The following is a 14,197-nucleotide window of genomic DNA, read 5'->3' as shown; positions in this document are numbered from 1 at the left end:
TAAGATAACTACCAAATTTGTAAGTTAGGTTAAATGTCAATGGAATGGTTAAAGCTTGGTATTGAAGGGCCTTATTATTGGACATTATTTTCCTCAAAGATTCATGCTTAAGTGGACCATCTCCCCTCCACAAAAAGAATGAATATTATAAAATGGCCACGCTTTAAAATGATGGCAAGGCATGATATTTTGGTTAAAAAAGTAGGCCATATTTGACCATAGTTTTTACTTTTCTATTTATTTTATTAATGTTGTTATTTTAATTTTGGGCAACAGGCAAAGCCAACTTGCAAATTAATTATATGGTTTTTGAATAATACATTATAAATTAAATTTAGACGTATAAACCTACATCTTTTATCATGATTATTTTTAAATATTAAAGAAAATTTTAAATAATGCAACATTATAAGGAGATAATGATATTGCAAATTGAACAATTTATGGTTATTCTTATAATTTTCCTACAAGAATTAATAATTTTGAGGACGAAGGGAAAAAAAAAAGAAAAAAAAAGAAATTATCTGGACCACGGGGAAGGGGTAGTGGGCCCAATACTGCGATATCTCACTAAACGGGCCGCTGAGGGCCCATTAAATAGGGCATCAAAATGACGCTTATGCCCCCAGAGCTGGCAACATTATTTTTCATTTCGTACGCATCTTTTAATTTCTTTTCAATAATTCCTGCCACTGACACCGTAGTGAAATCGCGTAATAAAATGATGGGTTGAGACTTCAGAATGATCCTCAACCGTAGATCATAAGCCGTACAGAGCACTCCGATCCGACGGCTGATATCGTAGAAACCGCCATTTCTATGTTCTTGCTGCAGCAGAACGTTTCCATTTTAGTCTTCAGTTGAGCTTGTAAGAAAAGAACCTCTCTGTATCTGTATATTTAACACACTCAAGATCTCCCCATCTTTTCCATCTTCGATCATCTTCCCTTTCTTTCTTTCTTTCACCGCCATATTCTTGCTCGAAAGTGAAAGTGAAGAAAGCGTCTTCAGAAAGTTCATCTTCATCACTCGGTCTTTTGTCCATAATTTTTCCAGAAGAAGGTGGAGACGTGGTAGATTTGAAGTTCGGTGCTGCGATTCTAGCAGGTTCAGTTTCCAAAAGCTTTCCGACTTTTATGAAGTTTTTTGGTGTCTTTTTGATGAGTTCTGTTTTCTCTTTGTTTTCTTGAAGTAGCCAACTATAAATGATCCGAATGTTTTTTTTGGCGTCTATATCAATTATGGCAATTTCCTTTTGTTTGGTTTGTTCATTAGACCTTTTCCACTCTTCCGTTTTGGTTGATCGAGATACATTGTAGCCCGATTGCCTTTAGAACAGGAACATTTTCTACATAGGAATCGAGCAACAGTTCGGTCCGGGAAAATCCATTGAGATCCACAATCCATGAGGATGGATTATAACTTACGTCCTTCAGATTCTTCTGCTCTGTTCTTTCAATGGCCTTTTCTTTAGAAATATTACTTGAAGAACAGGTATTCGGTTCCTTTTGTGCACTACTGTTTGAGGGCATTTCCATAGTTTTGTGTCTTGGATATTCAAGTGGCGGTCCCTTTCTAGTTGTCCTAAATGAATTTGGGATTTCTTCCAATGATTTGTAGTATTTTGATTGGGTATCTTCTTTCGAGTATCATCCAATATCCATTTTGTATTGTTATCTACAATGTTTTGGTGAAGTTAGCTGATTATTCTTTCTTACTCAATACTTCCAAATGCCTGCAGTTCTAGATTGTGACAGAAGTACAGTTGGACCTATTAAAATGTTGGTTTTCCCAGGTTCAATTAATCATCATATATGGATTTAGCCTGGTTTTGGACCTTACTACTTTATCCTGTGCATCTTATTTATGTTTGTTTAACATCAAAAAAGTTCAACTCACAATCATGATAATGTCGATCTAGATCGAGTCGATATGATTGAAGGGGAAAAAAGAGGATAAAAGGAAGACAAAGAAAAGCTTCTTTCAAACTGCATGACAGAGTGATTCATCAGGTAATCACTACTTTCTTCCTCTCGAGTCAGAGAGTACGAACATGATTGAACGGAAGGGTTCTGATATGTGAATGTCTTAATGGGTGCAGATCTGGTTAAGTGAAAAAGTAAAATCGCTTCCTGCATTCAAGGATATAACTTAGCAAAGTTAAGAGATTTGAGGTAATCTTCATATTGTCCTCAAAATTTTTGGGAGTAATTTGTGGTTTTCATGGGTTGCTCCTCATTTATCTCTCTACATTTGGTAGTCTTACCGCACTCTGTTTTTATTAGTCTCTGTATTATGCTATCCAAATTTTCTTGTTTTGTTCTTTCTTTCTTATCCTTTTACCTTTTTGCTTTAGTTTAATTGTTACACTGATATCTCATATGTTCCTTAATTGGTGCAGATTCTAGCTTTGTAGACTGCAAATAGTTTCTGATGGATGAGTATGCCAGTAAAAGAGTTCATATGGGAATTGTTTCTAGGAAGGGACCTGGTGTAGTTTTGAGGGATAACGTGAAGAACAGGGATCAAAGTAATCGATATGGCAACCGACTTGGCTGCACTGGTAGGATATGCACCACTAGTGGTGTACAAGTTGGCTGTTCGAATAAAACCAGCTCAAAAAGGCCATTCCGCAGCTCAAGTGGTAAAGAAGTTGTTGGAAGTTCCTCAAAGAGTTCCTCTGCAATCAGAAATCTCAGGAAATCCTTTCCAGAGCCTTTTGCGAAGCTATCATCTAAGCTTGAAACAGATTCTTCTGAAAATGATAGCATTCAAGATGACTTGGAAGAACTGGAGTTTATCTCACCTCCTGTATTGTTCCATACGGGGCTTCAAGTAAAATCTGAAAGTTCGTTGCCTGCTGACACTTTGTTGATGGAAAGGGGAGGTTGCAGTACGGACGCTAACACTGAATCTAAGAGAAACTCTGTTCAAAGATTTGAAGTGGACTGTCAAGATTCTCATGCATCCATGCAACCAAGAAGTCTTTGCCAGACATCAAATGGTGGTAACAGTAGGTACAGTTCAAGAAACCTCCCTTGTGATTCAGTATCTGAAATAATTCCATCAGATGGTTCTTTGCTGGAGCGAAACCTTGTGAGAAGGAAGAATGTAACAAAGAAGATGATATATGATGGTGAGAATAGTTCCCATTCTCGTGGAAAGAAGGTGGGTGGAACTTCCCAGGGGCAGAATTGTGTTTCCCGGCACGGCATCTTTATTTCTGATCAACGACCAGGTCGAAACGTATTTCACAGACAAAATGTTCTCTCATCATATGGGACTCGAAGTTTGACAAGTGTATGTAGTGGGGCAAGGCATTCATATCAAAGCAATAGTGATAATCTGTCATTGGAGGATTCACTAGCGTTGAATTCTTGGATGCCTCAATCTAATATCTCCAGCTCCTCAAATGCTTTTAGTTCACTTCAGTCATCTTCAGAATCACACTCCAGGCACCGCATGACTTACCCCGAACCAGAGGATTATAGTCAAAGTATACATGACATTGGACGAGCCACCCCTACAGAAGTCGATATTTCCAGCACTTTGACAAATTTGAACAGTTTTAGATGCCACAATGGAATTGCAGAGGTAATAGTCTTCTTAAAACTCATTTTATGGCCCTGGGAAAGAGTTGTCGCTTAGTTATTATACAATTTTCAGGTACTATTGGCGTTGGAGAGAATTGAACAGGAGGAAGAGCTCACTTACGAGGTGTGTAGTCTTTTGTTTTCTCTTGGTTTTTTATTTCATTAAAGAATTGAGCTGCTGACTGCTATCTTGATTTTTGTCTTGCAGCAAGCCATTCTTCTGGAGACGAGTATGTTTCTCAATAGCCTAAACATCAATGATCAGCATAGAGACATGAGACTCGACATTGATAACATGACATATGAGGTTAGCACTTCTTGAAAGTAAAAGTGCAACAGCCCAAGCCCACAACTAGTCGATATTGTCATCCTTGGGCTTTCTCTTCTGGGTTTCCTCTCAAGGTTTTAAAACGTGTCTGCTAGGGAGAAGTGTCCATACCTTTATAAAAAAATGTTTCGTTCTCCTCTCCGGTCAGTGGAGGATCTCACAAAAAATAAGAAATTGTAATTGTAGTACTTAGCAATATCTTGTTATTGTTCCAAGTTACCTAGTGGACTGTCTGATTTATTTTATGCTAAGAGCTGCAGCATTTATCACTTAACAGTTTTGATGAATTCTCGGTACTAACTTCTCTTCTCTATTCTGCTTTTAAATAGGAACTTTTAGATTTAGAAGAGAGAATGGGGACTGTGAGCACAGCACTGTCTGAAGAAGTCCTGACAGAATGCCTCAATACAAGCATTTATCAGCCAAAACCAGGAGGAAGAGCAGCCATGGGCTCTATCGAGGAGTTGAGCGACATCAAATGTTGTATTTGTCAGGTTCCCTTTCCTATCCTTTCGTTACTACTATGATCTTGATTGATTTACGACAGAACGACAGATTTAGTGTCTAGTATGAAAGGGAGCAAATGTAAAAGTGACTTAAAAACCCTCTTCACCACTCAAATTCCTTTGAAGTGAGAATAACATGAGTAACCAATGCATACCCTGTCGAAGAAAGGCCTAAGAAATTCAAATTATAGCTCTCTGTTGCCTATTTCCTTTGATCTTTGCCTGGACAATCACCTTGTTCTTGAGGGCATTGAGTTTCACTTATATTGTAATCTACAGACATGGACGAGTGGACGAGATTATGAATGACGTAACATACCAAGAAAGTCATCTCTTCCAACTTTTTGCAGGATGATACCTCTAACAGAACTAGGATAAATTTCTTGGTTTGCCAATTATAGCTTTAAATATTTTGTCAAAAACTCTTTGCAGGAAGAATATTTGATAGGAGATAACGTTGGGAGACTGCAATGTGAGCATAAGTATCACGTAGCATGTATTCAACAATGGTTGAGGTTGAAGAACTGGTGTCCTATTTGTAAAGCATCAGCAGCCAGCCAGCAGCTTCACCCTTTAAAATGATATAGATAACTGCAGATAGTGTGCCCACTTTCTTCAAATTTAAAACTCTCTCTGTCTGCAACTTCATGTTTGTTTGTACAGATAAGATTTGTTTCATCCCAATTGACCAACAAACTCAAGCAGTTTTATCTGAACTCTCAATTGAATTGTGAATCAAAATTGTCCATAAGTTGATGCTTTTGATAAAAGGGTGTTGATGCTTGACTTGTTTCAATGCGTTTGATAATAGGTCTTCGTGCTTGTATTATTCATTTAAATTACTAAAATATGTTTATTCCTATCTCTAAAGGGTTTATTATATCATAGGGTTTGATAAATTAGTTCGACCTAAAGAAATCATTTAAAGATTATTCCAATTTGAATAAAATAAAGGGACAAACTTTATAAGGTATCGGCATGTTATACATCTTGGCCATAAATTTTACACACATCCACAAAGTAAATAGCCTGATTAGCATAGAAATGTGCAAATCATAGCAAAAGAAGAGCACATATGAGAATCAACGATTAGACATCAGCTTAAAACTGCGCTGAGTTCAACACTTCCCTTTAAGAGTATAAGAGACTGCATGTAAGGTCTTCATAGACAAGAGTGAAGCCATCTGAACAAGTTCATTACCAAGGCTCCTGTCAATTCACTCCAATCCATTTTACAATTTGAAAAATGAATAAAACGACGAACAAGAATACGGGGTCTTCAATATAGCTTGACTAGTTAAAGTATAAATCCGTACACCTCTACAAAATGTGAGAAGTAGTTCAATAATTAATCATCCGCTTCGGAAAGAAATCGAAAAATTTCTCAGAAATCCTACTAGATCCATTTGTTCTTTTTTCTTTGATAGATGGTCAGAACTTCGGGTTTGAATCCTATTGAGAGGTTCACTAGAATCAGAAATTATTGAAGAAAGAATAAATTGTTTCTTTGGTCTGTTTCAGACGATTGTTTGAGAAGCGACTTCTACATCATTTGAATATCTCATCAAAGCATCAAAGTGGATGCGAGTCAATCAAAACATTAGGATTTGCTTACAGTAATTTCTTTTCCTTCCTTTGAGCTATCAAAATGCTTCCTTCATCCCACAAACAAAGCAAGACAAATTAACATCAAAATTAACTTACATGATGCAGAAAGCATAGCATAGCTGAGTGAGTGAAATGAAACCAGAATTTGCTGCACAGAGCAACATGATCATCCTGAACACCAAAAGCGAACACTAGATATAAATGGGAATCAAGAAACAAGATAAAGATAAAACAAAAACTAGGATAGCATAGCTGGACAATATCAAAATTTTCAAAGAATTCTAATTACCTTTAAGATAAGCATGCCACTGCAGGTATGTACAGCAAGGAACAAAGACTGCAGTTCTCTAAGCCCAGAGAAAACAAGTTTTCAACGGATTATACCTAATCTAGGACTGTGAGATCCCACATCGGTTGGGAAGGAGAACGAAGTATTCTTTATAAGAGTATGAAAACCTCTCCCTAGCAGATGCGTTTCAAAAACTTTGAAGGGAAGCCCTAAAGGAAAATTCAAAAAATGATAATATCTGCTAGTAGCGGGCTTGGGCTGTTACAAGGTTCATTTGACAGGATAATAGAAATTAGATTTAAGAACAAATAATTTAAACGAGAGAATCATCTCCTCGAAAGTCTTTTCTTCCTCAATCAGAAGTCTTTTCTTGTATCTTAATTTTAAACTATCCCTAGTGAATAGCTTGTGCCATTATCATGATATAAGTAAAGAAGGAAAGATACCGTGTTGATGAGATATGAACTTCGCCACTTCACCTTGATTGCTTCATTGATTCCTTCCCTTGTGCATTACAAACTCTGAAGTTCTTTTTTCCAATGAGACAGACTCAAGAAGTTTATAGTACTCAGCAATAGTTACTTCAAAATAATATGAACACACGTTCAGCTAAAATTGAAGAATATACATTACTGACAAGCAAGCACAAGCAATATCATAAGAAAATTGTGAGGCAACCTCTCAGAAGAACATTAATCAATTATGATCAGGCAAAGCACTTGCGATAAAACAACAGACAACCACAAAATCAGGTGGGCTAATTTCTATTTCTCAGAAGAACAGGTACTTTTCGAGTTAAAATGGTCCCGTACTTTTGTCTACTTCAAAGTTCAATCATGACGTTACCTTTTAATGAGAATTGTCCCCACCAATTCGTTGTGGCATTTGTAGAACGTTGATTTGTTCGGTAGCAAGCTGGATATCCAGTTGCAGAGACCTCGAAATCAAGCTGTGCTGCTCCTGAGACTTAAACTTCTCCCACATATACAATCACATTTATCTAAAGGGGCAGATCGATTTAGAATATAGCTAGTTTACGTTAGAAGACAAAACATGATTATATATTGAATAATCATATAGTTGAAGATGAGACCAATCTACACAACGCATTGAAATGGATGTTAATTTGTTATTGATATTGAAACCCCAATAAATTCTCAGATTCTAAAATACATACAGCACCTGAAGCTCTCACCCAGGTGTTCCATCTTTCACCAAACTAATTGACAGTATCCCTGCAAAACTTTTCTGATTTTCTCAAAAATAAGTTACATGAAAAGGCTAAGTTACAAGGTAGTGGCAAATGGGGCTAACATGAATGCTAAAAATGCAACAGAACAACCTTTTTGATGGGCATTCTGGCTGAAAGCTTCCCCTTTTTTAGTCGAGTTAATTCAACTTCCTAAATGGAGCAGGCAATGAGCTGTTGAGTTTAGGCAGCTAATGCTAAGGAACTCATGTGCAGTCGGAGGTTCCCTGGGTTGTTACAATATTTTTAGCATGGAATCTTGGAGCCTGAACCCAATGGGAGTGTGATCAAGTATACCCCAGCAGGAAGACATCCCAGGTAAAATTTGAAAGTCCTTTGGAACTGAACAAGACCAGCCAAAAGGATGGCTGAGGATAAATAAAGCCTTTGCAACTGCTTATTCCTCAAAGGCACGCATAGAAATTTTCTCCAACATCAAAGGCCAATCTTCCCCAAGCTGCTTTGGATTGAGCTCCATAGCAACTTTGAAATCGAGCAATGACGCTGAGCATTCTAAACTCTTTTCCTGCAAAACTTCAGACTGCCCGTTGCTATTCTGTACGTGTTGGTGGTTACTGGGCCACATACCATTTATAATCTTCCCTTGATTCTGTTGCTTCTGGATAGGGTGCCCTGTATGTTCAATTGTAGACCTTGATCTCACCAACTCAAGGCAAGACTTGATCAATTGCTTCAGGTACACATCCAGAGTGTTATTCAAGATGTTGGGACATTCTATAGAAACACCTTCAAGCCCTTGAGCAGTTGCGATTTGCTCCATTCGTTTTCTCACCGTCTCTGAATCAGACAATCCAATACTGTCGTAACAACTCAGAAAATCATGACTACTGCCACTACTACCAACTGGCAACGCCTTGAGTGCCCCACCTACACTAGCTGAGCAAAAGGGAATACCAAGAGGTGGAAGTAGAGGACCTCTCAGGATGCTTAAGGGATTTGACTGTTCCACCTCGTCTCTATCTTCAAGAACAGCTGCTTCTGTTGGATGTATTCTTGGTTTTTCTGATGGCCGCAGAACTGCTCCATCTATGTCATTCTCAGGTAGCTCAGCTACTGCTTCAAGATGCTGTACCGGTCTCTGATAGTCACATATGTTTACGTTACCATTCTCTGTAATAACTTTGCTGCTGCTATCTTCAGTACCAGATGATTGATATGAAAGACCTGTGATTTTTCCATTCGGACCAAGCGGACTCGGTCTATCCCTGAACTTTCCTCGTAAGACAGATCTCCCTTTCCGTGGGGATACTGGAAGAACTCCATTTGGCCACATTGGCATAGCCTGATTCTGATTCGGAAAAGTAGATCCATTATGTTCAGGGCCATCTTCCCTGCAAGGTGAGTTGTTTGAAGCTTGTAGCATAGACTGTGCATGTCCTGACCCATTTATTGGTGGTGGGGTCTTGGCTACACATGCATTCTTCAAAATTGACCTTATCAATTTATTGTGCAGCTGAATGTTCTCCCTTCCAAGCACACGGACGCACATCTTATCAAATTCAAACTTGCTCAGTTTCTGACCCAAAAATCTGCTCAAGTAGAAGAAGTACCGCTTTGACTTGTCATTTCCAAGTTTCTTAACTATCTGAGCTTTCAAGTCGCCTAAATCAATTCTGGAGCTGTGCTGAGGTTGCATTTCTCCAGAGAGCGGTTCATAAACTGTAAACTGTAGCAGCTCCAAATTCCAGTCACTCAAATTGAAGCTGAATTGCGGTACTGTACCAATACAAAACCCCCCCAGAATTTATACTTCCACGTCATTCAGAACAAATCAAGTCTCAGAGGCCACACCATTTGAGTGGGGAGGGGGTAGGGGAGGAACAGTACGTGCACGAAGCATAAAGGGTAGGTTTATAGCAGCCTGAAATCATAATTCCAGCAATGACTGAGCAACATTGAATTTGAAAGGAAGAATTCGGCATCAAGAACAGAGCCAAGAAGCATTAGAATGCAAACTCAGATCTATATTCCCCAAACCAAAACCCTAGAGATCAAAGCAACTAAAATCACTAAACCCCTCAAAGAAACAAGAGAGAAATCAAGGTGAAAAAGGTGTATTGATTATCGTACGAAATCAAAGCCCTAAGTCCGAATTGAAAAAGGAAAAAAAAGTAGAAGCGGAGTCGGAAAAAACGAAAAAACCACATACATGGAAGAAGAACGGAAGCGACGCGAATTGCAGCAGAGCAGGAAAGAATAAAAGAAACCCCGGTTCGTTGAGCGCAATTGGGAAGTTGGAAGTAGAATGAAGGAGATCAGTGAAGTGGATGAGGAAAGGGGAGATCAGTAGAGAAGGAGGAAGAAGAAGAAGAAGAAGAAGAAGAAGAAGAAGAAGCAAGAAAGGGGAGAAACATGGAAGAAGAATCAGAAAGGGAAAGGGGTTTAGAAGGGAAGGAGATATGTATGTATGTATGTATGTCATGTATGTATATATGTATGTATGTATGTATGTTGTTATGTATATATGTTATGTATGTATGTATGTTATGTATGATGTTATGTATGGAAGCTCTGACCTGAACCAAAATAAAACTTGCTTCGAAGAATTGCAGCGAAGAACCAAACTTCATTGACTCGGGTCTTTCCTTTTCAAATTTCCTTAACAATTCATTTTTTTCTTTTAAACTATTTTAGAATTTTATCTTTAAAAAAATATCCATAAAACTTTTAAAAAATTCAATAATATTTTTAAAAGATACCATTAATATTTTATTTTAAAAATAAATTTAATTAATAACTTTTTCAAAAAAATTCAAAGAATATTTTTAAATTTTTTTTAAATAACATTAAAATATTAGTAAATAATCTATGAGACCGTCGATAGACAATTTTGTCTGTAGTATATATATATATATATATATATTTATATAAAGATAAAAGATATCAATGCTACTTTTAAAATTTATTAAATTTTTTTAAGTGGGAAGATAAATATAAATTTTAAAATTTTAAAATCCAAAAACAACCGTAGAATATTTTTTTAGATTTTTTTTAAGTTTAAAGATATTTTTATTAATTTAACCTTTAAAATTATTATCATTTGATTTTCTAACTATTTTTATTAATAAATTTTAAAAACCCATAAATAAGTTGAGTAAATTTATAAATAAATAACTTAATCTCTATTATAGAAAAAATGTTATTGAAACTATGAATGTGTTTAGATATTGAAATTTTATTTTATAGTTATTTTTTCTCTAATTTTTTCTCAAAAATAAATTATTTTGTTACTCATTTAAATTGGGTAATTTTAACCTGTTTTGAGATTATCCAATATAATATATTTCTATGTCTAACTGCGACACCCGAATAAAAGAGAAATATATTAATGAATCGATATCAAATTTGAACGAGAGGGATCTCGAGTATAGAATAGCTAAAAAATGCTTGATAAAATGAAAATCCATGTGAGTGGAGACAAAACGTGTTCATGGGCATGAATTGTTACACTATCACACTTATCTTTAAAATTGTCGTGATTGAGCTACCGAAAATAAATATAAATATTTTATTTGAGGTAAAACAACACTTAAAATTTTATTTATAAATTCAAATTTAAAAAACTTTTTATCCCTTGATATATTTATAAATCCACTTTCAATCACATAAATTACTCAATAAATTTTACTAAAATAATTTTAAATTATTATTATTATTATTATTTTGTTTTAAAAGTGCTTATAGAAAAAGTATAAAAAGTAGGTATTTTTAAAATTAAAATAGAAGAAAGTTATTGGTTAAACAAATTGCATTAATAAACATGATTTGCACGTGATTATGATTTTAAATGTTGAAAAAGTCTCCACCCACCAGGCCCAAGACTCATTCAAATTGGGCCCTTGGGTCGCTCAGTAATTATATGATAATTGGGCCTCAAGTCTCAAACCTCCAAAGTTTGGGCTGGAATTCTAGCCCATTTTGACACACAACTTAGGCCCAAAAGAAGGCCCATTAAGTTGATTTCACAATCATTTTCTCTAGAAATACGTTATAAACCCACCACTAGCAGATATTGTTCCCTTTAAACTTTTCTTTTCGACTTCGGTGTCTTGTAAGGTGAGGTTTCCACACTCTTATAAAGAATGCTTCGTTCCCCCTTTTCAACCAATGTGAGATCTCACACTATTGGCAGTTTCGGTTTCTTGTTTATCCAAGCTCAAGTGTTTATTAAGGTGGATTACAAGTAAACTTAGAAACCCATTTTACTTGAATAGTACGAAACCCGAAGGAGTTGGATACAAGTGCATTTTATTAGACTGTACGTACTTGTAGTAGATAAAAATTCAAACTTTGCAAATGATTAATCTTGAAGCCGTTAATCTATACGTCACTAAATTTATTAAATTAATAAGATAAGATAAAGAACGTGACGTACATAAAACCTACCTTAGAATAAAACAAGGTAGTTTAGTGGGATATGAGTTAATAATAGGCAGTGGAATATGGATGAAATTATAATTATTAATATTGTGGAATGAGTCCTTTTGTTTTTGTCCTATTATAACTAAAGGCTTGTTTTATTTTTCGAACTTTTTACCTTTAGAGCTGTCCCATCCTAAGTGATTAACTCAACTTTTTAAAAATTAATTAAAAAAAAGATGCTTTTTACTCACATGCAATGCACAAACAAATGATTTTAATGCCATCTTTTTTTGCCCAATTTCATCAAAATTACAACATTTCTTATTTTCAATTTCACGGTAAAAAATAAAGAATGAAATTCGAATCACTCCACAAGTAAAATCGATCATGTTAAACTTGAATGATTTTAAACATGCAATCTGATAATAAATTTAACCATCACATCTTCTTTAAAGTTTATACTGCAATTGATGTCAAAGTTCATATGTTTTTGTTCTGTTTTAAAAGGGTTTTTGGAAATCCAATAAAATTTTAAAAATTTAAAAAGGATTTTTTTTTTTTTTATTGGGAATTTGATAAAAAATTAAAAAATTTCCAAACACAATTTAAACAACTGATGACAGCTCAAAATTTAATTTATGTATTAAAAAAATAAAATAAAATAGGAAAAAGAAAAAGGGGTAAAAAAGCAAGAGAAGTAGCCAAAGGGGGACCTCTTTTGCCTTCTCCCTCAAATTATATATAAACCCCAACAATGATTATGTTTCCAAACTGCAAATTCAAAAACTTGAGGCCCCAAAATGCAAATCCAAGACTTTCATTTTCTCCCCTTCTTTCTTCTTCTTCTTCTATCAACTGGCTGTTTTGCTAAGCTTCACCACAACTATTACCATAATTCATGCCCAAATGTTGAGTCCATTGTGAGAGCTGCAGTGAAGCAGAAATTTGAACAGACGTTTGTTACTGCTCCCGCCACTCTTCGCCTCTTTTTTCACGATTGCTTTGTTCGGGTATGGCTAAATTCTTATTGTTCTTTTCTCCAGATTTGGTCGAGTTTTGATCGAGTTTTTATGAGACAGGGTTGTGATGCTTCTGTGCTGCTTCATTCAAATAACCACACTTCTGAGAAAGACAATGCTGAGAATCTTTCGCTCGCCGGAGACGGGTTCGATACTGTTATCAAAGCTAAGGCTGCCGTCGATAGCGTGCCGGAATGTAAGAACAAGGTGTCTTGTGCTGACATATTGGCTCTTGCTACTAGAGATGTAGTAGCTTTGGTAAGTTCGTGTATGCAGTAACTTTTGAGTTCAAAATAGACTTAAAGCCCAAACCCACTGCAAGTCGATATTGTCCCTTTCCTTTAGGGTTCTCTCTCAAGATTTTAAAACACATCGGTTGGGAAGAGGTTTTCAGATCCTGATAAAGGGTATTTCATTTTTCTCCCCAACCGATATTGGATCTCACAATTGTTGTCGTTGTTGTTTTGTAGACGGGAGGACCGTCGTATGCAGTGGAGTTGGGAAGGCGAGACGGGCGGATCTCGACACGAAAGAGCGTTCGACACCATCTTCCTTTACCTGATTTTGGATTGGATCAGCTGAATGCCATGTTTGCAAGACATGGTCTATCTCAAACAGACATGATTGCTCTCTCAGGTACACTAATGACTCACTAAGCTTCCAATTGCATTACATTTAGAGGAACTTTACTAAGAATTTGTGTGTTGTTTTTAGGTGCACACACAATTGGGTTCTCACACTGCAAGCACTTCTCCAAAAGGCTATATAGCTTCCACAGCAAAAACCGAATCGACCCGACGTTCAATCCGAGCTACGTCGACGAGCTCAAGAGGGAATGCCCGAGGAACGTGGACCAGAGAATTGCTGTGGACATGGACTCGAGGTCGTCGTTCACGTTCGACAACGTGTACTTCAAGAACTTGCAGATGGGAAGAGGGCTGTTCACCTCAGACCAAGTGTTGTTCACGGATCCAAGATCAAGGGAAACAGTGAACTTATTTGCTTCCAACAATTCAGCCTTTGAAGAGGCTTTTGTGGCTGCAATGAAAAAGCTTGGGAGAGTGGGAGTCAAAACAAGAAACCAAGGGGAGATCAGAATCGACTGTTCTTCGGTGAACTAAATTAACAATCATGTCTGTTTGTTTTAACAATTTACTAATAAATTTTAAGAAAAAAAAGAGAATTTGTTTGAATGATTCTCGTTTGCACGAATTTATTAACG

At 36.3% G+C, this 14,197-nt stretch overlaps 3 protein-coding genes across 8 annotated transcripts; 2 read left to right on the top strand and 1 right to left on the bottom strand.

Annotated features, from left to right (window-relative positions):
- The first annotated feature begins 671 nt into the window (after positions 1–671).
- Positions 672–5,219, top strand: LOC111480963. Of its 5 annotated transcripts, XM_023126208.1 has the most exons (9): positions 672–1,107; positions 1,742–1,795; positions 1,922–2,012; positions 2,102–2,174; positions 2,402–3,594; positions 3,667–3,717; positions 3,802–3,900; positions 4,251–4,415; positions 4,860–5,219. In XM_023126208.1, exons 5-9 carry the CDS (start codon positions 2,434–2,436, stop codon positions 5,007–5,009), a joined length of 1,626 nt encoding a protein of 541 aa, XP_022981976.1. In that variant the 5' UTR covers positions 672–1,107; positions 1,742–1,795; positions 1,922–2,012; positions 2,102–2,174; positions 2,402–2,433; the 3' UTR covers positions 5,010–5,219. The 5 variants fall into 5 exon arrangements, with proteins under 5 accessions (XP_022981976.1, XP_022981972.1, XP_022981974.1 ...); XM_023126204.1 differs by lacking the exon at positions 1,742–1,795; XM_023126206.1 differs by having other exon boundaries at positions 1,742–2,012.
- A 2,214-nt stretch (positions 5,220–7,433) lies between these two features.
- On the bottom strand, positions 7,434–9,953 carry LOC111480999. Of its 2 annotated transcripts, none has more exons than XM_023126254.1 (2): positions 9,744–9,953; positions 7,434–9,455 (listed from the first exon to the last, which is right to left on the bottom strand). In XM_023126254.1, the coding sequence occupies exon 2, from the start codon at positions 9,228–9,230 to the stop codon at positions 7,971–7,973; it is 1,260 nt and encodes a 419-aa protein (XP_022982022.1). In that variant the 5' UTR covers positions 9,231–9,455; positions 9,744–9,953; the 3' UTR covers positions 7,434–7,970. The 2 variants fall into 2 exon arrangements, with proteins under 2 accessions (XP_022982022.1, XP_022982023.1); XM_023126255.1 differs by having other exon boundaries at positions 7,551–9,578.
- Positions 9,954–12,705: 2,752 nt separating this feature from the next.
- On the top strand, positions 12,706–14,171 carry LOC111481174 (peroxidase 45-like). The gene is made up of 4 exons (XM_023126530.1): positions 12,706–12,966; positions 13,036–13,233; positions 13,446–13,611; positions 13,690–14,171. The coding sequence occupies exons 1-4, from the start codon at positions 12,757–12,759 to the stop codon at positions 14,094–14,096; spliced, it is 981 nt and encodes a 326-aa protein (XP_022982298.1). The 5' UTR covers positions 12,706–12,756; the 3' UTR covers positions 14,097–14,171.
- The last annotated feature ends 26 nt before the right edge of the window (positions 14,172–14,197 follow it).

This window comes from Cucurbita maxima, unplaced genomic scaffold, assembly GCF_002738345.1.
Source record: "Cucurbita maxima cultivar Rimu unplaced genomic scaffold, Cmax_1.0 Cma_Scf00006, whole genome shotgun sequence".
In the NCBI taxonomy this organism is placed as follows: domain Eukaryota; kingdom Viridiplantae; phylum Streptophyta; class Magnoliopsida; order Cucurbitales; family Cucurbitaceae; genus Cucurbita; species Cucurbita maxima.
The sequence above is the reverse complement of the archived record's forward strand: the minus strand, read 5'-3'. Positions and strand labels throughout refer to the sequence as shown.

What these genes read in the sequence shown, in the direction of transcription:
- LOC111481174 (XM_023126530.1), top strand. Translation starts at nt 12,757, where the DNA reads ATGCAAATCCAAGACTTTCATTTTCTCCCCTTCTTTCTTCTTCTTCTT. An exon ending in TTCACGATTGCTTTGTTCGG is followed by an intron (nt 12,967 to 13,035) that starts GTATGGCTAAAT and finishes TTTATGAGACAG; the next exon opens with GGTTGTGATGCTTCTGTGCT. An exon ending in CTAGAGATGTAGTAGCTTTG is followed by an intron (nt 13,234 to 13,445) that starts GTAAGTTCGTGT and finishes GTTGTTTTGTAG; the next exon opens with ACGGGAGGACCGTCGTATGC.
- LOC111480999 (XM_023126254.1), bottom strand. Translation starts at nt 9,230, where the DNA reads ATGCAACCTCAGCACAGCTCCAGAATTGATTTAGGCGACTTGAAAGCT.
- LOC111480963 (XM_023126204.1), top strand. Translation starts at nt 2,434, where the DNA reads ATGGATGAGTATGCCAGTAAAAGAGTTCATATGGGAATTGTTTCTAGG. An exon ending in TTGATAACATGACATATGAG is followed by an intron (nt 3,901 to 4,250) that starts GTTAGCACTTCT and finishes GCTTTTAAATAG; the next exon opens with GAACTTTTAGATTTAGAAGA. An exon ending in TCAAATGTTGTATTTGTCAG is followed by an intron (nt 4,416 to 4,859) that starts GTTCCCTTTCCT and finishes AACTCTTTGCAG; the next exon opens with GAAGAATATTTGATAGGAGA.